Source organism: Microplitis demolitor, chromosome 9 (assembly GCF_026212275.2).
Source record: "Microplitis demolitor isolate Queensland-Clemson2020A chromosome 9, iyMicDemo2.1a, whole genome shotgun sequence".
Classification (NCBI taxonomy): domain Eukaryota; kingdom Metazoa; phylum Arthropoda; class Insecta; order Hymenoptera; family Braconidae; genus Microplitis; species Microplitis demolitor.
Window position 1 is genome coordinate 1,700,432 of NC_068553.1, and position 25,542 is coordinate 1,725,973.

General features: G+C 26.3%; 1 protein-coding gene across 1 annotated transcript; it reads right to left on the reverse strand.

The window, feature by feature from the left end:
- Positions 1–2,967: 2,967 nt before the first annotated feature.
- LOC103578488 (protein krueppel) lies at positions 2,968–12,785 on the reverse strand. The gene is made up of 2 exons (XM_008559614.3): positions 12,377–12,785; positions 2,968–8,467 (listed from the first exon to the last, which is right to left on the reverse strand). Exons 1-2 carry the CDS (start codon positions 12,414–12,416, stop codon positions 7,140–7,142), a joined length of 1,368 nt encoding a protein of 455 aa, XP_008557836.1. The 5' UTR covers positions 12,417–12,785; the 3' UTR covers positions 2,968–7,139.
- Positions 12,786–25,542: the final 12,757 nt, after the last annotated feature.

The window sequence follows — 25,542 nt, forward strand, 5'->3', positions numbered from 1 at the left end:
TAGAAACTTACAAAAAAGAGTTTTCTTTCAAGATTTATAATAAAAAAATCACAAACCGGAAGTAAGTGAATTTTTTTTCGACTCTCCGGTAAATTTCCTGACTCGGAAAAAAACGATATTTTTTTGTAAATAGAAAAATAAAAAGTTAGTAAATTTAAAATACATAAATATTATTTAAAAGACACCTGTCGTGCGTGTAACGATTTAGAGTTTAGATAGAAAGGTTAGTTTTTAGAAAAAAAAAAAAAAAAAAAAAAAAAAAAAAAAAAAAAAATTAGTAAAATAGAATAGCGAGGCCGCGGCACTGGCAAAAGTTTAAAGCGAACGAATTCGCCATATGGTGATCCTAGACAGAAAAGTAAAAAAATAATAGTCTGCACTCTGCTCTATTAGATAGATCCCAGTCCAAGGATTAAGGATATCCTTTAAATATCCTTCGTAGAACCTGAGTAATTTATTATTGGCGCGTGCTGTGTAATTACAGCCCTCGACTTCCTAAAAAAAACATTTTAAATCATTCTACTTCATTCAAAAATTTACAACTTGCAAACTAGTCCTGCAATATTTTTTTTTTAATATTTACCTGTTCGATCCTCAACTCATTTTTTTTTTCCATTTATTTATTAGTAGAATTAAATTCTATGTTTTTCATTGCTCTTTGGAAATTCATTTTTAAAAAACTACCCTATAGAAATTAACAAAATTTTTTTTTCAGAGTTAGGAAATTTCCTGGGCAAAACTACAAAAAATTTTCATCCACTTCCAATCATAATTTTATTTACCAAAAATTTTAAACCAAAATTTAGGATTTTAAATTTCTAATAAAATTTGTAATTTTAAAAAATTCATTTTTAAAAAACTACCCTAGAGAAATTGACAAAATTTTTTTTCCAGAGTTAGGAAATTTCGCGGGCAAAACTACAAAAAATTTTCATTCACTTTCAATCATGATTTTATTTACCAAAAATTTTAAACCAAAATTCAGGATTTTAAATTTCTAATAAAATTTGTAATTTTAAAAAATTCATTTTTAAAAAACTACCCTAGAGAAATTGACAAAATTTTTTTTCCAGAGTTAGGAAATTTCCCGGGCAAAACTACAAAAAATTTTCATTCACTTTCAATAATGATTTTATTTACCAAAAATTTTAAACCAAAATTCAGGATTTTAAATTTCTAATAAAATTTGTAATTTTAAAAAATTCATTTTTAAAAAACTACTTTATAGAAATTGACAAAATTTTTTTTCCAGAGTTAGGAAATTTCCTGGGCAAAACTACAAAAAATTTTCATTGACTTCCGGCGACTCAAATAAAAATATATGAATTTTAAGAAGAAAATCTTTGTTTTTAATGTGAACCAGTAAAGTAAAAAAAAAGCTGCATCTGCCACGTGCCCTAAAAAAGTATTACGGATATATAATATGTCACTGTGTCACCCCTCTCTCCAATTTCACATATGTAGGTACATATCCACATATACATATATATTTATATAAAAATATAGGTAGATAAAGAATTGAAGAGCGCACGCTCGAAAAAGCCACCCCTGCACGTGGCACCCGCGTGGAATCCTAGATTTTGGAAACTATTTCAATAACTAAAACCAGCAGCTGAATGCAGGTCTTTCTACTCAACAGCTCTCTATATTTTATATATATATATATATACTTTATAGAAAATCATCTGACGAGACGCTGACGATCTACGAACAAAAAACGTTTAAGTGAACGTAACTAAAAAAATATTTAGGGAATAAAAGGAAAATAAAGGACAGAAATAAAGGAACTGGCTCAAGTATTGACAAACAGAAAACTCAAATATTGACGTTGGAAATAAATAAAATTAAGATTACATTTTTTTTTTTTTAAATTTGGAGTTTAGGAAATGAAAATAATTTTTTTTTTGCTTAATTAACTTATTACTCGGTAAGCATTAAAGATAAATATAAAACGTGTATGGTTTTTTAAAAGAAAATTTTATGGGCTACAAGTTTATTTATGATAAAATATATGATAGATTTGATAGTTTTTGAATTACAGCCTTTGAAAGGTTAAAAACCGACTTTTGAACTTTTCCAAAAACACAGATGTATATATGTTTATCGAAAGGCTTATAACTGCTAAACTATTGGTCCTATGGTAATTTTTATAAGAAATAAATTTGTAGTAAATCGTATTTTCTACAACTTTTGTTCTTACACTTTTAGCCCTAAACTCAATAGTTTATGAGTTATAGCTCTAATTAGATGTATATATATTCTCAAAAATTTTTTTAGATTAATAATGATAATTGTTTACTAAATAACTCATAACTTACAAACGATTTATTTTAGAGAAATTTTGAGTGAAGCAATTTTGTAGTAAATTAAATTTCCCACATTTTTGTTCCTTATAAAAATTAACCTAGACTCAAAAGTTTAAGATTTACGGCCTCATATATATTCATATATATTCTTGCCCAATTTTTGAATTTGATTCTTTAGTACCATCAATATATATATCTCATATCGCTCATAACTTGTTACCAATTGATCTTAGTTGATCCTATTACATCTCTGAGAATGTAAATCATTTAATATCCAGTAATTATTCAAATTTTTGAAATTCAAAGTTTTTGAAATTAGTCATTATAGATTTTTGATCATTATTAATCCATATAAGCTTCTACAGCCGTAAATATCAATCTAGCAATAAAAGTCATAGAGACCTTTCTTGTAGGAAATTTAAAGGGCTACAAAAAAGGTCTGATTGACTTTTTCGATATTTTTAATATTTAACAAGTTATATTAATTGGTCGGGAAGGTAAAAAAAAAAAAGAATATTTAAACAATGAAAAAATGTTTTTTATTTTATTTTAATAAATAATTAATTAATAAATTTATTAATTATTATTTTGACATTTTTACTTTTGCATTAATAAAAATACTTTTGACACATCATAATCATATATATTTATATATCCATATAGATTTTTAAATTTATTATAATTTACATATATTTTGTTATTTTGTTTACAATTCACACCATAAATATCGAGATACGCTTATTATTATTATTTTTCTGCAAAACATTTTATTATTATTTATTTATTTAATTGTTTATTGATTAGTTGTAAATATAAAATAAAAATAATTCAATTCTCTGGCATTATTATTTTTATTTTATTTAAATAACTTTACAAAATTCATTTTTTCTTCCCCATTTATTTATTTATTATTATTATTATTATTATTATTATTATTTTATTTATAGGAATACTATGTGTAAAATATCAGTCTTGTGGTTGAGATATATTTTTATTACGTGTGAGTGAGGTAGTGTTGGCAGTTAATTAAATAACTGAAGGATTGATTTTTAAAAATTTACTCGATTTATTCCCGTCAACAAAATTCATTTTTAATTCAAATTATTTCAGAGATTATTCAAAATAAATATACAAAATAGGTGACTTTTGTAAAGGAAATTTAATTAGCTACAAGTTTATAATCAATAAAAATTTCTGTAGAATCGTTCATTTTCGAGTTATCGGCTTAAAAGTATCGATATATTTTTTTTGGGCAAAATTAAATTATCATCAGTTAATTTTTTTAATCATCGATTACTTGGTGATTATAGAAGATAATGGTATCAAATATATGATCATTAGATAGGAAATTTAATATTCTACAAATTTTGATCAGTTACTTTTTACTTTAAATTCAATAGGTTATGAGTTATAGCTATATATATATTCATATATATTGTCCAAAAAAACTTTTTCCATTTTTGACGTTACTGAGTTCTTAAAAAGCTCATAACTCATTACCAATTCGTCTTACGACAATTTTTATGAAGAACAAAATTGTAGAAAATTAAATTTCCTACAACTTTTGTTCTTATACTTTTTGCTCTAAACTCAAAAGTTTTGAAGATAAGGCTCAATATAGATTCATATATATTGTCCAAAAAAACTTTTTCTATTTTTGACGTTACTAAGTTTTGAAAATGTTTATAACTCATTACCAGTTGATCTTACGACCATTTTTATAAGGAACAAAATTGTGAAAAATTAAATTTCCTACAACTTTTGTTCTTATACTTTTTGCTCTAAACTCAAAAGTTTCGAAGATAAGGCTCGATATAAATTCATATATATTTTCCAAAAATTCATTTTCAAGTTTTTGGCACTATATATACTTTTTAAAATGCTTATAGCTCATTAACAACTGATGCTACGGCAATTTCGATGATAAATAAATTTGTAGCAAATCAAATTTTCTAAAATTTTTGTATTATTAATTTTTTTCAAAAAGTTGATAGTTTATGAGTTATAATAAATTTTTTTCATCAATCCTTGAATTATTTTAGTATACATTATTATTTGTTTATTTAAATTCATTATTTTGTACCGCGTACTCGTTTAAATATTTATTTATAATATTTAATATACATATATATTTATAATAATAATAATTTTATATATATTTATTTTGTTTTCTAATTGACAACAATTATAGTAATTAAATAATTAATGAAAAATTATAAATTTTCCATTTTCTTAAAAAAAAAAAATCAAATTTCGTTACATTTTTACATTCATAACAATTTTCCCTCAGACAAAAAGAATTTTCCATTTTCATTGGAAAATTGAAAAAAAAATTTTCCTGAATTTTACTTTTTATTTGTAAATTAATTTTTACCAACAAATAATTTTCCTTCTTGGAAAAACCTTTTCTCAATTTTCCAAAAATTTTCCCATTTTTAATTTCTTAAATAATTTTTTTTACTAACAGAAAAATTAAATTTCAATTTTTTTTCCTGAGTTAGAAAATTTTCCAACAAAACTTCCAATCAAAATTTTTCCGTTTCCTTAAAAGTTATTTTGATTTTATTTTTTTTTTGTATACAAGGAATTGGAAAGAAGAAAATTTTTTTTTTCCCATTAGGAAATTTGCCGCTTGATTTTTCAAAATTATTATAAATTTTTGAAACAGACCCCAAAGTTAAAAATTTAAACTTCTGTGATTTAAAAAAAAAAAAAACGCAATTTTCATAACGAGAAGTTAAAAAAAAAAATTGAAATTAAAATATAAAAAGACACCCACGTGAATATATAATAAGTTCACACGCGTAACCGACCACCCAAATAATAAAGTTTGAATTTAAAACGCAAATAATTTTTTTTCGCAAAAGATTCTCTGAATTTTTAGCACTCGAGTCAAAAAGGCAAAAGAATCTAAAAAAGGGACAACTCTTTGTAAAGACTGTCATCTCAGCCCATGCAAATTTATTTCCCAAGGCCACGGCTCCTTTGTAACCCGGGAGAAAAAAAATTTTTAAATAAAAAATATAAAAATTGCTTGATTTGCTGCATTGAGTCTTTATAAATCTATTTTATATTTATTTAGGAGACTAAAAAATGACAATACGCGTGCGAGATTTTTTAACCCTCGTTTTTTAACGCGAGTGAACACGATCAAAATCTACGAGGATATTTTAGGACTTGTTACTTAAAAAAAATTCTAGCACGATTGCTTATGATTATCATGAAATAATTTCTGTCTCAAAATGTCAGTTGGGAAATTACTTAACTCTGGAAAAAAAAATTTTTCTTTTTTGATCTATAAGTTTGGAGAAAAAAAAATTTTTAAAGAGAACACAAATCGATGGGAGATTTCAAAAATGATGGGGTTGAAAAAAAAATTCTAGAGGAAAACCTTTGGAAAATTAAGAAATAATATATTTTTTTCCGGTTAGGCAAGAAAATTTCCTAACTCTGAAAAAAAAATTTTTCTGAGTTACGATAATTAGGAGGGAAAAAAAAAATAAAAAAATGCCCAACAATTAGTCAATTTGATATACTCTATTTTAAATGATAATAATATTTACAAAAAATAATAATAACCAATAATAATAATGATAATAATAATAATAATAATAATAATAAGTAATAATAACTCAATAATCAGACTTAAAGAATTTATACAAAAAAAAATGATAAAATTTCTTAAATAATCAAATTTGGGCCTGAAAAAAATTAACGATAAAAAAAAATAAGGCCCAAAATTTTTTATATACAGACCCATGGTATCAACCTAATTTCTAAGCCCCTGTCATTCAAAAATATGAATAATCTTATTTGGGCCTTAGCAAAAAGCGAGTCATGAGACCTAAGGCCCAATGGGACCGAAAAATTGAATATCAATTTCGCTTTGCAAAGATGACATTTATCTTGAAAACTACTATAGATAATGGTATCAAATGGGTGATGTATGAAACGTAAATTAAATTCTCTACAACTTTGTACTGATTTAAATAATCTGTTAAACCCATAGTTTATGAGTTATCGTTTCATATACATTTATAATATAAATAATTATTTACACTATCGAATTTAAATTAAATTGTAACTTTAAATGCTCATTACTCGGTAACAAATTTAGGTAATAACATTTTTTAGGAGGTCTTTGAAAAGGAAATTTAATTTTCTGAAAATTTATTCCTTATGAAAATTACTCCCGAGTCGTTGGTTTCCTCGTAATTTCCTTGTATTTACATCAATTCACCTGCGATTAATCACCGGCTAGAATCTATTGGAAATTGCATTTCCAACCATTTAAGCCCTCATACTTTTTGTTGTAAACTCAAAAGTTGACAACTTATGGCATTTTTAAACTTAAATGCATTTTTAAAAAATCATAAGATCTATAATGATTAATACGATCATAACTCCTAAAATATCGACTTTACGATGATTAATCACTGAGATAAATTTGTAGGGCATAAAATTTCCTACAATTTCACTCCTTGACCCTATCACTGTAGACTTGATAGTTTAGAAGTTATGGTCGTATTAATCATACCGATTTTTTAAAAATTATTATTTTCATTACTGTGAGTTATTCAGACTCTTGTAACATTAAAACAACTAATTATCGAGTGATTAATCACTAGAATAAAGTTATAGGAAATGAAATTTCCTTTGATTTTAGTCCTTGACCCTATAACTCTAAACTTGATAGTTTTAGAGTTACGACACTGTACAAATTTACATAAATTATTATATTGATAACTGTCTGTTATTCAAACGATCGTTACTTAAAAACAATAAATAATCGAGTATTATATCCAATGGTTACCGAGTTATGATAAAAAAAACTTAATTACTACAAACTCTATCTTTACTATGGTTAATCCTATGCCTAAAAACATCTAAATTTTGTCTTGTTAAAAATAATCTTCCATTAATATCATCCATTACCACATCTTCGTCCTCTTCATCATGCAAATCACTGCTTGGACTGCGACTTAAAGGCGAATCTCCACCACTGTGACTATTAGAGTGACCACGCATTGACCCCGTAGACATAGAAAGATCCTCTGGTTCTGTTTGCTCTGGCAATTCCATAGGTACAGTAAGATTAATAGGCATTAATTCGTTCAATCCCGCGATTTTCTTTCTCTCCATTTCATCTTCAAGATCAATGTCTTCATCGAAGTCATCACTAGCCGCCGGTGAAGGCTGACCTCCAGTTAATTGACCATGCGCATATCCACGTCCTACCATTTGCGCATGCGCATTAGCAACTCCGCACTTGTGATGGACCAGATGGTGCCTGCGTCTAAATCTGATGTTACAGTGCTCGCATGCAAATGGCTTCTCACCCTTATGAATCAGCAAATGAGCTTTCAGTTGATTTGAGTCACTAAATTTAGCAGCACATAGTTCACATGCATAAGGACGCTCGCCCGTATGGACTCGAAGATGGCGTCTCAAGTTTGCGACCTGGACAAACTGACGGTCACAGTGTGAGCAATGGTAGGGTTTTTCTCCAGTATGAAGACGCATGTGCGTCTTAAGATGGTGGTCACGTGTAAATCTTTTGTGGCACTCAGGACACTCGAATGGTTTTTCTCCAGTATGAGTTCGCTCGTGATTTTGTAAAACGTGTTTGTAACCAAATGACCTTGAGCAGACCCCGCAGGTGAAGACTTTGTCACGAGGTGCAACTTCTTTCGTGGGAACTTCAGGACTGATTGAGTTCGGGGGACTTGGAGGTGCGGGACTCAAATTTGTAAGAGGCATAGGAATAGGTAACTCTGAGTCCTTTGATTTGGGACCTCGTTTCCTGGCACGTTTGGCTGCTTCAGGATGTGGGTTGCTCGCAGGACGTTTAAGCGACGGTTTCAACACTGGAGATATTGGGGGGTTGGGTGGTGATGGCGGTGGTAACCAACCGGCGAAGAGCGCCATCTGGCTTGGGGAGTAGAGCGCTGAGTTGGCCGCTGCGGCTAAGGTTGCTTGGATACTTGATGGGATTCGTGTGTTCATTGTGGCGGCGGTACTACTTTCGATTATTCGATCAGGAGAAAAGTTCAAATGCTGGTGAGATGGCGCCGCTATAATTTGCGGAAATAGATACAGATATTCGCCTAGTGATAGAGACTTCTTTTCGTTTTCTAGGTTGAGCTGGCTGGCTAGTAGTCCTGGAAATAGAAATAAATTTTTAGTTTTTAGGTATAGCTTGTGGGTACTCAGGGAAGAGGGAATTTTATTTTCTACACGATAATGATGTCATTTTTTGAAAAAAAATTTTTTGTAAAATTTTGAATTTTTATGGTTTGATCTTGGAATTTGAATATCGGGTTGTTGGTACTCATTTTATCAGAAATTAAATTTCCGATACGTTGGTAAATAATTTTTTTTTTTTTTTTCAAAAAAATAAAAATTTTGATTTTTGAGTTGAATTATTTTTTTTTTTTTTGGGTATAAGATTGTTGGTACTCTTTCCAGAGGGAATTTAATTTTCTAAAAATTTCCTGTATGTAATTTTGTAAAAAAAAAAAAATTATGAAAAAAAAAAGTTCAGAAATTTGAAATACAAATATTTAAATATTCGATGGCATAAAAAAAATATCGTGAGTTACTATGCGGGCCGAAGGAAAAAAATTCTTACGAATTATAAAAAAGAAAATCTAATCGATAGGGGCAAGTTTTCATTTCCTTGACGACACCCTTCTACTTCTTTCGTCTTCTTAAGGATTCTTAGTTCTTTTTTTTTTTTTTTTTTTTCATTTTATCTTTTTTCTGTCACAATCCCTTCGTCGTTTCCAAGAGCAACGTCTACAGCAAGACCGCCCCCAATGTCTGCATCTTTAACTCTAATTGGTCGTGTACCAAATTACGATAAATTTATATAATTTTTTTTCGAATAAAAAATAGAAGAACATTTTTTATACAAATGTGTTTTTAAATTTATCCTACATATATATATCCTGAGTCATATATTTTTAAACCTCTTAATTTTTTCATGAATTTCTGATACAGAAAAATTTGATATTACATCAGATAAAAATTAATTTTTTTTTACCTCTAATAAATGAACTGATTATAATTTTTTTAAGGTTAGAACTCCGCGTACTTTGAAAAAATCGAATTTTCAGTTTTAAAAAATAATTTTTTTTTTAATTTCAGCGAATCTATTGCATAGAAAATTTGATTTCGAGTTTAATGAGTACCCACATCATTAATTTTTTTTTAAAAACAAAAACCGCAAATTTGCGAATTTTAAACATTTGACAAAATTATCAATTTTTGAAAACTAAAATTTTTTAAATTAAATTCTAACCACTCTGTCATACAGAAGATACAATTCTGAGTAAAATGAGTACCCACATCATTAAATTTTTTCCGTTCACAAAATCCGCGAATTTTTCCGCGGAAATATAAAAATAAAAAATTATAATTTTAACGAGGATATTATTACTATTATTCTTAAATTGTAAAAATCTTATACTATCCACTTAGAATATTTTTTACATAAGACAGTGCGATAATTGTGCGAGTAAAAAACACATATATGATATTATATTGTTGATATTTTGTCGTGTGATATTCAGACATAAAACCGCAATGAATCTTTTCTATTAATTTTTAAATAATTTGTTTTAACAAATTTTCTTTACATTTCTTATATTTGATATTTTTATTTCGATATATATATATATAAATATATATATATGTATGTATATATATGTGATAAATAAGTAACTTGAAATAAATATATAACTACAATGAAAATAACAACATACTTAAACTGAAAATATCAACATTTTAATTACAACATCAAGAAAATATTCAATATATATGTATATATGTATATATATACATATATATAAGCCGGTTCAATGTCAAACTATAAGTCTGAATGTCTCTCTAGTTTTAGTCGGCGTTTCTAATCAAAAGAGTAACACGTCATATATATATATATATATATATATTAGACTGATTCAAAAAAATCGACTATTTTTTGTTTTCTTCATTATATCGAAAATATTGTTGGAAATGACGAAAAAAAAATACTGTGAAAATTTGAGCTCTTAATATTAATATTAACAGCTGCCGCATCGCAATTTTCTATTTCCCGTTTAAATAACATGGAAAAATTTATTTTTTAAGCTTTGGAATTTTGTAGCTCACGGTGGGGCCAATACTTTTGAATGTTAAAGACATATTCTTATGGGAAATTTGACGCTCTATAAAAAAGGTGTCTTATGATTTTTCGATATTTTTATTTCTTCAAAAGTTATTCGAAGTTAAAGTTAGATTGACGAAAAATTTTTACATTTTTTAAATTTTTCGACGCAACCATCAATTTTTTCGAAAAATTTTATAGGACCTTTTTTGTAGAGCATTTTATTTACTATAACTTATCTTGAAGAAAATTTTCGATATTTTTCACAAGTCGTAAGTTATTTGCAATTAACTGGAAATTTTCTTAAAAAATCTAAATATTGTAGCTTAAAAGTAATTATATTGAAATTTTCAGTATATATATATATATATGTGACATATATATGTGTCAAATTAACCGAAAATATTCTTTTTCAAAAAATTATATAAAAAATTTCTATTGATTTTTTTCGATACATATTCCCGGGTCGAAATTTGAAAAAAAAAATTTACCCTCCATATTTTAAATTACGCGCGTTTGTTAATAAATTATATAATTGCAAACTTTAAAAAAAAATGACCCATGTTAAATATGTAAATAGAAAATCGAATTGAGAATAATATTAAGAGCTCAAACTTAGACAGTACCTTTTTTTTTTTATTTCAAACAAAATTTCCCATATAATTTTCGAAAAAAAAAAAAAATAGTCGTCTTTACATAGTCTAATATATATTCGCCCGGAAGTGTACACATGTAAAAATCTATGTGACATTTTTTTTTTGCTTAAGCAGATATTCATACATATTTTACATATATCTTAACATTTACGAACAATTTATCAAACATTTTTTTTTTCACGCATTATATTCAAAAAAAAATATTTCTTGGCGCCATAAATATTTTGTTTTAAAAAAAAACTTTTTTTTCTGTGTATACATATGACATATAATTTTCCCACATTTTTCCGCAAATATATATGTATATTTATGTAATGCAACAAATTATCCGTCAAATAAATGCCTTTACTTAAATTTCAATTATTACTGTAATTACTTTTACCCGAAATTCGCGGGTCCTATACAGAACTTAAACAAATAATTACTCTTTCATTTCGCTAAAAATTCTTCGGCAATAGTGTAACTTATACAAAATTTTCTATAACTATTTTACCAAAATATCCGTAAACAATAAAACCAACTTTCTTTTTTTTTTTTTTTCATATCCATTTTCTATCTCACTCATGTTTACTTCAAAATTTCGGGTTAAGTTTTCTGTCGGAAAATTATCGCTGTGTAAATAATTTTAATTTTATCATAATCTGGTAATTAGTGCCGTCAAAGTCCCCATGTAGAGAAATTTGAATAAATATGTGTACTCTAGCCTTGACACTCGGATTAATATATATATATATATGTATGTATATGTATATATATACTAACAAAACTGTCATTTTTTTTCGCGGTTCTTTTGAAAAAATCATAAATTTTCACCAAAGTTTTCTTTCATATATTTTCATATTTCTAATGGTCAATTTTTTAGTGAAAAAAAATGGCCGAAAATTTTTTTTTCAAATTTTAATTATTTTAAAAAAAAATCTGACATTTTTAACATTAAGTTCAAATAAAAAAATCTTTACTAAAATTTAAAAATACAATTTTGTAAAAAATTTTTTCCTAAACTAAAAAATTAATTTTTTTTATTTCATTTAATGTCAAAAAATTTTTCATTTAAATATTTCAAAATTTTCACTAAAAATAAATTTTTTTAATTAAAAATTTGAATTTTCCATCGTAATTCAAAAATCAAAATTTTAACCCTTATTCAAATTTCAGCTTAAAAAAAAATTTTTTCTTTACGTAGAAAAAAAAATTTCTACCCCTAAAAAATTTCACTCAAATTTTCATCCCCTAAAAAAATTCAAAAAAATTTTTTTTTTTAATACCTGCATTAATTTGAGCTTTTTGAAAAAAAGAAAGTGCCATTCTCTGATCCGTAAAAAAAAACCCACAAGCACTCCATCCACAATCACTTTGAAAATCCAAAAAAATGACAAAAAATAAAATCCATAGGCAATTAATATTTCAATTTAAAAATAAAAAAATAATCCACTATATTAAAAGTCATCCACTTTCACTACACAGTAAATATATTCAATCCAAAATAAATCCATGAAAGAAAAAAAAAAAATAATTTTTCTAGTCGACGTTATATCGACGGAAATAAGAACTACAATAACGAGCGTTACATGCTGACGCGGGCTGACCTAACCCAATACTAACTGACAATAAACGTTGCGTTTTAAAACTACTAAAATATAACATCCCCTCTCTTTGGAATCCAACCCACCCCTAATAGTTACCCCCTCCCTTCCAACTTTGCCACCCTAATCCCCTTTCCCCTCAATAACGCCAGTCGTTCTTTTGGTTGGACTATTCGAGACTAGACTAAATTTTACTCTTTAATGTCTATATATTTGTATATATATACATATATATATATATATATACATGTGCCGACGTTAGTTCGTATCCGTACTGTACTGGGTTTACTCTATTCTACTATTCAAATCCATTCCATTTCATTGTGTTGTAGTAAACTGGTACCCCCACTCAGCAAAAACATCCCGACCAATCAACTAAACCGCGGGAATTGAGCCTGCGCATGCGCGCTGAGTACCCGGCGCCTCGGATGGTGGCGCGTTGTACTTTACTAGTGTTACGTTTCAACTATTGTATGGCACGAGTATTGCGTGTTGTTGAGTATTTTAGTTTTTTTTACTTGGGGTGAGGGTGAAAGTGAGCGTGTGGGAGTGAATGGACTGGACTGACGACGAAGGGAAGAATGGGTGGGGGTGGAGGGTAGTAGGCAGTGGGAGCAACCTGTTGGTTTTGGGTGGGGGTTAGGTGACGATAGACTTGCCTGGGTTATTTTTATTTTTTTATTGGAATTGCGATCGGAAATTAGGGGGGGAGGGGGTAAATTAGGTAATTTTTTTTTGTCTAGATGACAAAATAATTTGATGGGGATTTTTTTTTATGGGGTAATTTGAATGGGGAAGTTAAAATTTTTTATGGAAATTTTTTAGAGGAAAATAGGTTATTTCGATTTTTTTATTATGGGGAATTTTGAAATTTTGATAGAATTTTTTTAATTTAATTGAGAAATATTTTAAAATGGGGTATTTTCAATTTTTTGGTAAATAAGGTAATTTTAAATTTTCTATGGGGTTTAGAACTTTGAGAATAAGGTAGTTGAAATTTTTTCATGGAAATTTTTTAATGGAAAATGGTGTATTTTGATTTTTTTTTGTAATGGGGAAGTTCGAAATTTTGATAGAATTTTTTAAGTTTATTTGGGAATTTTTTTTAATAGGAAAATTTTCCAGTTAAATTTCTAGTAAACGGGGTAATTTTAAATTTTCTATGGGGTTTAGTAATACTTTGAAAATAGGGTAGTTAAAGTTTTTTATGGGAATTTTTGAATGAAATATGGGGTATTTTAATTTTTTTTATGGGGAAATTAAAAATTTTGTTAGACTTTTCTTTAGTTTATTTGAGAAATATTTAACAACGGGGCATTTTGAATTTTTTTTTGTATATGAGGTAATTTTGAATTTTTTATGGGGTTTAGAAATACTTTGATAATGAGGTAATTTAAAATTTATTTTTAAATATTAAGGAACTCTATTCAAAATTCTAGCAATTTTTTGATAAATAATTTAAAAATGGGGTAATTTTGATTTTTTTTTGTAAACAAAATAATCCGAAATTTTGAGCCGAAATCCTATAAAAAATTTGACAATGGGGTAATTTAAAATTTTTTTTTCTGTAAATATAAAATTTCGATTTTTTTTTTTGAAAATTTATTACAAAAAATTCACAAATCAGTAAATTTTAAATTAATTTTTAAAAATACAAAAATTCTGAGTGTTCTAAAATTTATTTAAAAATAATTAAAAAATGGGGTAATTTGAAATAAAAATTTTTCCTAAAAAAAAATCAGTCAGAAAATTTGTTGCTCTAATTTTCAAAAGAAAAAACTGTATATAAATTTCTTGGAACAATAATCCATATCTAAATTACTGCAAAAAGATTACTTTAAAATGAAAGCAAATCAACCCAGATACTCTAATTTATTTTATCCCCTTTCAACCCCTAATTACTAACCCATTATAGATATGTATCAATATATACATCCGAAATCTGTTTTTACATTAAATTATAGAAGAATTTAAGACTCAAAACAAAATATACATCGATAGGAAAATCTAAGCTGAAGGATTAAAATTAATCATTTCGTTGTGAAGATAGTAATTCGTACATAAATATATATGAAAGTATATTTACGAAAGTAATAACAAGTTGTATTGTTACGAATTCGACGAAAATACCTAAAGGCAAACCTTTCAACCTTACACTCACTAAATCGGTTAAATCTTTAACCTGCGTTGCAAGTTTTAACCTTCGTACAATATCACCCTTTTTTGAAAAAAAAAAATTTATTAAGTTTCGTGACTAAAGTCTAGACCTACACCGACTAGCATATATATATATATATATATATGTATGTATAGATGTTGAAAAGAGATACCAGGACTGCTAAAGAAAGACAGAAGTAGAGACCGGCAATTGACTATTTTCAGGTATGTTTCTATTGTAAAAGGGTTACTAAAAGGGTTAACCCTAACAGTCATGATTGCGCACACACAGATCTATTGTGTGTCAGGTGGAACTGAAATTCCTTTGAAAAAATAATATTTGTAGTAAAAGAAAAAATGAGGCAGGTAACAAATACATAAAGGGTTATTAAAGCGATTTTTAGTTTTATTTATCGTTCATTTTTATGGGGGATTAATTTGAACTTCCCGCTAAAAATTTCAAATTTTCAAAACAAGGAAAGTTATTGGTTTCGGTCCGATTTTTAAAAATTTAGTTTTTGAGGTCCTAGAAAGCTATTCTGACTATTTTTAGAATTATGACCGAGTGTTTGTATGGTGCGTGTGAGTATGTGACGCGTGTGGGTATTCATGATATTTAATGATATTCATGATATTTGCTACTACATAATTTGATATTTACTGATATTTGACGATATTCTGCGATATTCAATAATAACCAATGTTCAATTTTTTAAAGATATTTGATGATATTCATGATATTTGTCAATAAATAATTTGATATTTACTGATATTTGATGATATTCTGCGATATTTTATAATATTCTAGATTCAACTTTTTTAAAGATATTCATTGATAATTATTCATCGTTAAATCTAGTATTAGTAGATGATATTCAATGATATTCATGATATTTACGAATATATAATTTGATATTTACTGATATTTGATGATATTCTGCGATATTTAATAATATTCTAGATTTAACTTTTTTAACGATATTCCATTGATAATTATTCATCGTTAAATCTAGTATTAGTAGATGATATTCATGATATTTGTCAATAAATAATTTGATATTTACTGATATTCTGCGATATTCAATGATATTCCATACTCAAAGTTTTTAAAGATATTCAATTGATAATTATTCATCGTTCAATCTATTATTAGTAGATGATATTCAATGATATTCATGATATTTACGAACATATAATTTGATATTTACTGATATTTGATGATATTCGAAATACTTAATAATATCCTTGATTCAACTTTTTTAACGATATTCAATTAATAATTATTTATCGTTGAATCTAGTATTAAGACATGATATTTAATGATATTCAGTGATATTCAGTATTAGACACTTGATATTTTGAATAAAAATTAAAAAAAAAAAATTTTAATTTTTATTCCATTTTATTGCAATCGTAGAAAAGAAAGAAATGAAGATAGCAAAAAAATGAATTTGACCTTTTTTGTGTAAAATTTAATGGGCTACAAAAAAGGTCTCTTAGTATTTTTACCTAAAATGAATATTTAATATAAAAAAATGACTTTAAAACCAAAAATTCATAAACTTTTCAAAATTAGTTAAAATTTTTTGTCTTCCCGCCTTTTTTCAACGATTCTCCTTAAACTATCAAAGATACGAAAAAATCAAAAGAATCCTTTTTTGTAGAAAATAAAATTTCCTAAAAAAAACTTCTCTATCACTTTTCCATAAGATCAATATTCAAACCACCCATGGGCTTTAAATATCACTGAGCTACAAGCGATAAAAAATTCTTTTGAAAGTTATTGTTCACTAAAAAATATATACATTAATATATTTTTATTTTCTTGTCATATCTATTGTATAACATTTATACAGCGATAAAAAAGTCTACAGATATTTATAGTACATTAAATTTAGTCTTAATCCTTTAGATAAATATAAAAATTCAGTCCCGAAAGCAAAAGCTGAAGCAAAAGTAAAATTATAAACAAGAGATTAAATGTATAAGGATTTTGAAATTCTCAGTATTATCCTAAAATATTTAGTAAACTAACGAAAAAAGAATAAAATAAATAAGTGTAGAGTTGGGCTAAGTGTAGAGTAGATAAACTGATTGATATCTTTGAGAAATCGGTTAAAACTATTCGTCATATTTTACTTTTTTTATCTAAAGGATTTAATTTTATTCAATCATATATATATTTATATACTTATATATATATATATATGAATATGTCCATTCTACAAAATATTTAATTCTCATTGTAAGTAAAAAAAGAAAAAAAACTTCAACGGTAATTTTATTTGTATCGATGACAATTTCGTCAAATCTTCCCTAGATCTGACGAAATTTTTTTTTCGTAATTTTTTTTTTAATTGCGACGAGCGATACTTTTTTGCATTTACGATTCGAGTGACTGAATATTTTATTATGTAATTTTTTTTAAGAAACGAAAATTTTTCTACTGACAGATTTTATCAAAATTTTTTTTTTTTTTTTTTTTGGAAAAAAAACATTCAGTTAGAGAAAGTTCGGGGTCAAGGATTGATTGTACGTTAAAATATTTATTGTCGATAATTTTTTTAATGAATTAAATTTTTTTTTTTTAAAAACTGTTTTTTTTTTTTTTTTTTTTTTCAAATAAAAAAAAAATTTAATTTTAAAATTACTGGTATAGATTTTTTCCTTGTGATCAATTGTATATTTATATATATATATAGGTATTTATAAATGACAATAGACATAATGACCTTTTGTATATTTTGGCTACCGTATAGTAATTTGAATTATACGGATAATTAATTTGTATATTAGTAACTGACTTGTATTCTTTGAAATTATTGTCGCTCATTACCTGCTAGTCCTAGATAATATTATCAGGTAACCGTAATTGTAGCCCTTTGAATTTTCTACAAGAAAGGTTACATTGAATTTTCCGCATTAAAGTGAGCCGAAATTTTAATTTATAAATAGTCAAAATTATTGAGTATGGTTAACATCCAACTATTTTTTTTTAAACTCTTATTTACTTGATAAATATCAATCGTACGTAAAAAAGTAATGAATACTTTTTTTTAGCTCTTTAAATTCTCTACAAAAAAGTCCTGATCAACTTTTCTCTGATTACAAAAATAAGCCCATAAATTTAATCTATAGATAACTAGTCAAAATAATTGAAAATAGTGAATGTATCCAACTATTTTTTTTTAAACTCTTATTTACTCGATAAATATCAATCGTACGTAAGAAAGCAATGAATACTTTTTTTTAGCTCTTTAAATTCTCTACAAAAAAGCTCCTATTCATTTATTCTCTAATTATGAAAAATAACCGATACATTTAATTTATAGATAACTACTCAAAATTATTGAAAATAGTGAATGTATCCAACTATTTTTTTTTAAACTCTCATTAACTCAATAAATATCGATTGTTTGTAAAAATTTAAAGAATAGTTTTTTGTTGCTCTTTAAATTCTCTACAAAAAAGTCCTGATCAACTTTTCTCTGATTACAAAAATAAGCCCATAAATTTAATCTATAGATAACTAGTCAAAATTATTGAAAATAGTGAATATATCCAACTATTTTTTTTAAACTCTTATTTACTCGATAAATATCGATTCTATGTAAAAATGTAAAGAATACTTTGTTGTAGCTTTTTAAATTCTTTATAAAAAAGTTCCAATTCATTTTTTTTCTAATTACACAAATTAACCCATAATTTCAATTTAAAGAATATTAGTCAAAATTAATTATTGTTAATAGTGAATAACCAACCCTTTTTTTAAACTCCTATTTACTCGATAAATATCAATTGTATGAAAAAACTCATAGAATACTTTTTTGTAGCTTTTTAAATTCTTAACAAAAAAGATATCCATAAATTTTTACCTATCTCCATTTCCTGTCTTACAATTCTAATTTAAACTTTTTAAAAAAAAAATGAAACTTTTTGCTTAAGTTAAGAATTGAAAAAAGCATTTTTTTTCTAAAATGGCACCGTCTCAAGATGTTTTTTACGTCAAAAATAAACAATAACAACCAATGAGCAGCAAAGACGGTTCAAATAGATTATTTAAAAATTAAAAAAAATTTTAAATTTTCTCAGCAGTTAGATAATAATTATTTATGACAATATATAGATTTATTTTCAATCAGTTTACACTGGGTAAAATATTCTACTTGGCAATAAAATAATCCCATTTTTATTTTATTGCTCCCGTTGGCTCAGAGTCCAGTTCGGGTTCCTGACACTCGCTTGTTTAAACATAACTTTTAGATATTTATTGCACTAAATAGGGTCCAGTGACATTGAAATTTTTACAAAACGTAAAATTCAACGTAATGAGGACAATGAAAACCATAAAAAGGGCAATACCGTCGGTTTATTACCGCAATTATTTAAAATTGCTCTAGTTCAGTTGAAAAACTTACGAAAAAATAAAACTTTTTTTTCTTTAAAATAATTTATAACCTTTCACTTAAAAATTTACTTTCTTTTCATTTTCCCAAATTTATTATTTAATTATTATTTATTATTCATTGAATTTTAAGATGACGCAAAAAAGTTTTATTCTGAAACTAAAGAAAAAAAAAAAAAGAAATTAATTGAGTGATCAATCAATCACGGTTGTATTTATTGTGAAATTTATCAACCAAGTGTCCAAATAAGACCAGGTATTGATTTATGTGATAAAAAAACAACCAATGGATTGTAAATAATTGGAAGGGGAGGAAAATTCGGGGGTTGGGATGATGAATTATTTTGCTGGATTTAATTCCAAGAAAATTTGAGTTTTGATGATTAAATTATGGAGATAGGAAAAAATTTATCTAGACTTTTTTTACAGGAAATTTAAAGAGCTACAAAAAAGGTCCTTTGGTATTTTTATGTAGGATTGATATTTTGGGAGTAAAAGTGAGATTAAAAAATATCTTTAGTTGATTGTAAATATTTGGAGATTTTCACTAATATTTACTGATATTCGGTGATATTTACTGAAATTCAGTGATATTTACTGATATTCAGTAATGTTTACTGATATTCGTGATATTTAATGATATTCAATTAGATGTTTGATGGTCATTGATTAAATTTCGAAATATTGATCGATATTAAAATTTTTTCGTAATATTTAGTGATATTCAACGATATTCAGTGATATTTTATGCTAATTAATTAGAAATTTAATGATATTCAATGATATTCAGCGATATTCATTGATAATTTATGAACGAATTAACGATAATCGGCGATATGGACGATATTTGATCGATAATTTGATGATATTCGATGGTATTTGAAGATATTCAAGTGATTTTAAATGATATTGAGTGATATTTTATGATAATGAATTAGTAATTTGATGATATTAAATGATATTTGGTGATATTCATTGATGTTGAAAGATAATTAACTGCTCATTCAAAGATATTTTGTGATATTCATTGATATTAAATGATACTTGACATTAAGTGATGATATAATCCATAGTTTCATACTTTGAGGATATTTAGTGATATTCAAAGGTATTTAGTGATAATTGAGGATTTTTAGTGATATTTAACGATATTGAGTGATATTTCATGCAAATGAATCAGAAATTTAATGATATTCAATCATATTTACGAATTTTTATCGCTCTTGTGAAGATATTCTGTAATATTGAATAATGTTCAGTGATATTCGATCGATAATTAGATGATATTTGAAGATATTCAGTGATTTTGAATGATATTAAGTGATATTTGATGATAATGAATTGGTAATTTGATGATATTCAGTGATATTTGTTGATGTCCGATGATATTGAAAAATAATTAACTGCTATATCAAAGATATTTTGTGATATTCAACGATATTTGATGATATTTAATGATATATTGTTGTAATTGATGATATTTTACTTTATCTGACAATTTTTACTGATATTTGATGAGACTAAAACATAATAATAATGATAATCATCAATGATATTCACTGATATTCAATGATATTCACTGATATTCAATGATATTTTATATTTGAAGTGAATGTTTACAATTTTTTTGAGAAATATTTTACCTTTTATTGAATTTCACGAAATTGTCCTTTAAGGAGTGAAGATAGAAAAAAAGTCATAAGGACCTTTTTTGTAGGAAATTTAAAGAGCTACAATAAAGTACTGAGTGAATTTTTTCATAAAATTGATATTTCTATGAGTAAATGTAAATTAAAGACAAAAAAATTTATTTTGTATTTTTATTTCAATTCCTTTGATTTAAAATTCCCGCCAAAATAATGAAAATAAATAAAAAGTTGTTGGAATCTTTTTGATAGGAATTTAAATATGCAGCAAAAAAGTATCTGAGCATTTTTATGTGAAAGTGATATTTAAGTAAAAAAAAAAAAAAATAAATTTAAGTATCGAGCGTGTCCTTGATAAAATAGCAAAAGAAAGAGAAAATTAAGTTAAAAAAGTAAAAAACGAACGTCCTTCCTAGACCAGCTGTTAGAACCCACAAGTCACGTTATATTAGTAAAGAGCAAAGGATAGGAAGGAACTATTCTTATTCTTATTATAGATCTAGGGGCTTGCGCTTTCATTTTTATTGTTTTCGTTTTATCTATTCGCACGCCACATGTTCTTTTAAAATACCTAAGAAACCTAAAGTATAACAATCGGCTAGACTTGACTAGAATCAGCTCTAATTAATCCACTATTCTATTCTTCTTTTCTACGAAAATATTCACCCAAATTGGGAGTCTAATAAATTCTCGAAATTTTTTTTATTTTATTTCAGAAAAATAAAACAAAATTCATCGACGTGTAGAAAATTTGATGCCGAGTCATCAGAGTACCAACAAGCCTATATTTTAACCAAAAATTTCAAAAAAAGTTTAAACACTCAAAACTGCCTTTTTTTTATTTTTTGTATTTTTTTTTATTTGAAAATTTTTTTCAGCAAATTTATAACTGAGGGCGTGGACAATTTGTGATGCTGAGTTATTTGAGTACCCACAAGCTTATATTTACATAAAAAAATTTCAAAGAACCCGCGAATTTAAAAAAAGGCAATTTCGCGGTTTTTTTGTAATATAGTGATTAATAATTTTTTTCCCATGTTTATTATTTCTAAAGCATAGCAAATGTAATTCCACATATTTTTAGTACCCACAAGCCTAAAATTTCCCGCCAAAAAAAAAAAAAAAAAAAAATTCCAAAAAAAATCAAATTTCTAGATTTTTACTAAAAAAATTTTTTTTTTTCAATTTCATCTTCAGAACCTCATAGTAAATGTAATTCCACGTAATTAGAGTACCCACAAGCCTATATTTAAATCAACCGGAAGTACCCGAAAATCTAAAAAATTAATTTTCCAAAATTTGTCTATTTTTAAAAAATAGGTAAAAAAAAAAAATGTCATAATTAATGATTGTGCCCCTTATTACCAGTTTTACTTTTACCCCTTACCCCCAGCCCTTCCTCCCGCTACCTTGAATAGCAGGGGGTAAAATTGAGTGAAAGTAGAAAATAAAAAAGTGATCGTGGATAAAATTGACGTATAGTGGAAAGTATTTAGGGCGAGTGATCGGCGGAGGGTTACAATCATAAAGGGGGTGGGTTGGGATGGAGAAGGGGAGAGGGGGATGAGAGGATTAGAAATAGGGTTGCGGCGACCCCTACGCATGTGGCTCAATCCAAGGTTGCGACGTAAATCCCCTTTCTGGTGTTACGTATTTTTGGGGTAAAACTTCATTTTCAGAAAAATACATAAGGGGGGAATTGATCTGGTGAAATGGAGTAAGAGGGGGTTTGTGCCTGCGTTCGTAAGTGTGCCATCGGGTTTACACGTAATTCGAGGTGGGTTGTGTGATGCTATCCTCTTTTGTGTTGATAAGTGCACACAAGGACGAACGCACCCTTCACTTTTTTTATGTCGCTGCTACACTACCCGTTCCCTGCCTGTCGCTTTTTTCTTCCCAGCCCCCCGCCTTCACTTAATGCCGACACACACGCACAAATTTTCTACCCCTATTGAGTCATTTCGAGGGTTGACCCGTCGGGGGTGTATCGTCCATTGCAAAAGCTTACAAATACATTCACTATTTTTTTTATCTAGTTCAACCCTTACCGCCATTTTCTTTTTCTGTGAACCGATTTTGAAAATAAGACTAAATAATCAGTAAGAAAATTTTAAAATTGTTGGAAAATTTATTTTGAGTTGAAACAATTTTTAAGAATGATAAAAATTCAAAAAATTTTAATTTTTGCGGGAAAAAAAATTTTTCTTGGAAAATTTTGATGGAATTTTTTTGTTGGAAATATGGGCTTGTTGGTACTCAAATGAGAGGAAAATTCATTTTGAATCAAAATCTGATGTTCGTGATGTAAAAAAAAATTTTTTTAAACATAAACTAAAAATTTGATTTTGGGGATGAAAAATTTTTGTGACATCAGGAAACTTTAATTAAATTATGAACTTGTGCGTATGTCTGCTGATGTGGAAATAAATTTTTACGACTAAAAAGTAAACGAAAATATGTAAAAAAAAAAAAAAAAAAAAAAATCTAAAAAATCATTTTTTCGCCGAAAACTCGTTTTTAGAAAATTATAAAAGTTTTATTTTTTGCTCATAATATCATGTCGGTACTCAAATTACTCAGAGTAAAATTTTCCTTCTGTTATAAATATCAAATATTTAAAAAAAAAAATTCAAACCAAAAAATCCCAAAATCAAAATTTTCAAAAATTGAATTTTTTACAGAAAACAAAAAAAAAAAAATCAGAAAAAATAAAAATTGTCTCAAATGAATCATACAATTCTTTAATGACAAGACTGAGTTCAGTAACCTCTCAAATAATTGCACTATTTTTTTTTTGATCAAAAAAAAAAAAATAAATAATTAAACGGTCATAAAAATTGTTTAGTAAAAAAAATTGTGATTAAAAAAAAAATAGGCACAAAATTCTATTGACGACACACATCTATAATATATATGTATATATAGATAATGAATATATTTTTCATTTAAAAAGCGATAAAATGGGACGTAAATTTTTATCAGATAAAAAATGATTAATTTAATTGTTAATCGAGTTAGATGTACATTAAATACTCATTATATTATAGTGCCCTCAAGCCGTTTACTCAATTTTTCTATGTCACTTTATCAATACAATAGATTCTAACACGTGTAATAATAATGATAATAACGTTTTAACAAAAAATATTAAGTGCAATGACCGCTAATTAGTCTTTTACACTTTATTCGTTCAATTTATTTTTTATTCCTCTTAATATTATTATTATACATATATATGTATGTATAATTTTTTTTTTTCACATTATTGAGTAATATAGTGATAGGACCTCAATAACAATTAAAATTTTGTCTGAATATTTAATTAGATGTCATTGTATTCCTGAAATTTTATAATTTTTTTTAAGAAAAAATTTTAATTTTTAAAAAATATATGAAAATAATGGAAATATCAATTCGCGGGAAAGAACCTTTTTTGTAGGAAATTTAAAGGGCTACAAAAAAGATCCTTACCCGCGAATTGATACGATTGATATTTTAGAAGTTATGATGATTTGAAAATTTTAATATTTGAATTTAATGAAATCTTGATTTTTTTTATTGATGTATTTTCAATTAGTGATAACAGGTGAAGGATTAAAGATAATGGGAAAGTGATAAGGACCTTTTTTGTAGGAAATTTAATGAGCAAAAAAAAAGTATTTATGGTAATTTTTGATAAACTTGATAGTTTGAGAGAAAAGTCGGTGGAAAGATAAAAAGCCGGCGCGGGAAATATTTTTTTAAGATTAAAAAATTAGGTTGAGTGATTAAAGACATTGATTGTAAAGTATGTAGGCTTCAGTGATAATAAAATATCGAGGAACAAAAAAAAAGAATTAAGAAATAAAGGTGTTTGTATTATCATAGAATATATATATAATTTTATCAATTATTAGATTATTACTCATTATAGTCATAGTTATTAATTATCTGGTTTTTATCGTTCAGTGACTCGATGAAAAACAAGTTTTTAAATTCCATTGACGTTAATTACATTTTTTTCTATTATTATTATCATTATTTTACATCAGTTTAATTTTTTTTGTCAGTGAGTAATTTGTAAAGAATTATTAAAATTTTTTTATACACGGATTTAATGATGGAAATTTTTATAATTTTTTTAGTTTAAGGAAAATTAATTTTAGTAAAAAAAAACCGGCAATTTTTTATTTCGGGTCTCTTATGAAAATTTGCTGGTTGATGTTTTAAGAAGCCTGAAAAATCAGGATAAAAAATTTTCAAGAGGTCGCTCATGAATTTTGAAAATAACAAAAATTATCAAAATTTGAATTTTTTAATTCAAATTTTTTTCTTTCCTGGCAGCAATAATTTATATTTGTGAAATCATTACGCTGAAACTTTAAGCCCGAAATTTAAATATTTAAAGCCCGCTCAAGAATTTTGAATGTTTCCGAGTGCTGTCTTTTGAACGTTTTCGAGCGACCCGAGAATATTGATAATAAAGCTTCTCGATTTTTTCACCATCAATTTGCATCACAATCAATGAAAATATAACAGAGAAATATAAATAATAAGTTATTTACATACTTTTTTATTTTTTAATTCAAATTTTCGGTTTTTTCGCTTAATCAAAACTTAGCAAGTTTTATTGTTTAAGACTGTCCTGTATATTTTTGGTT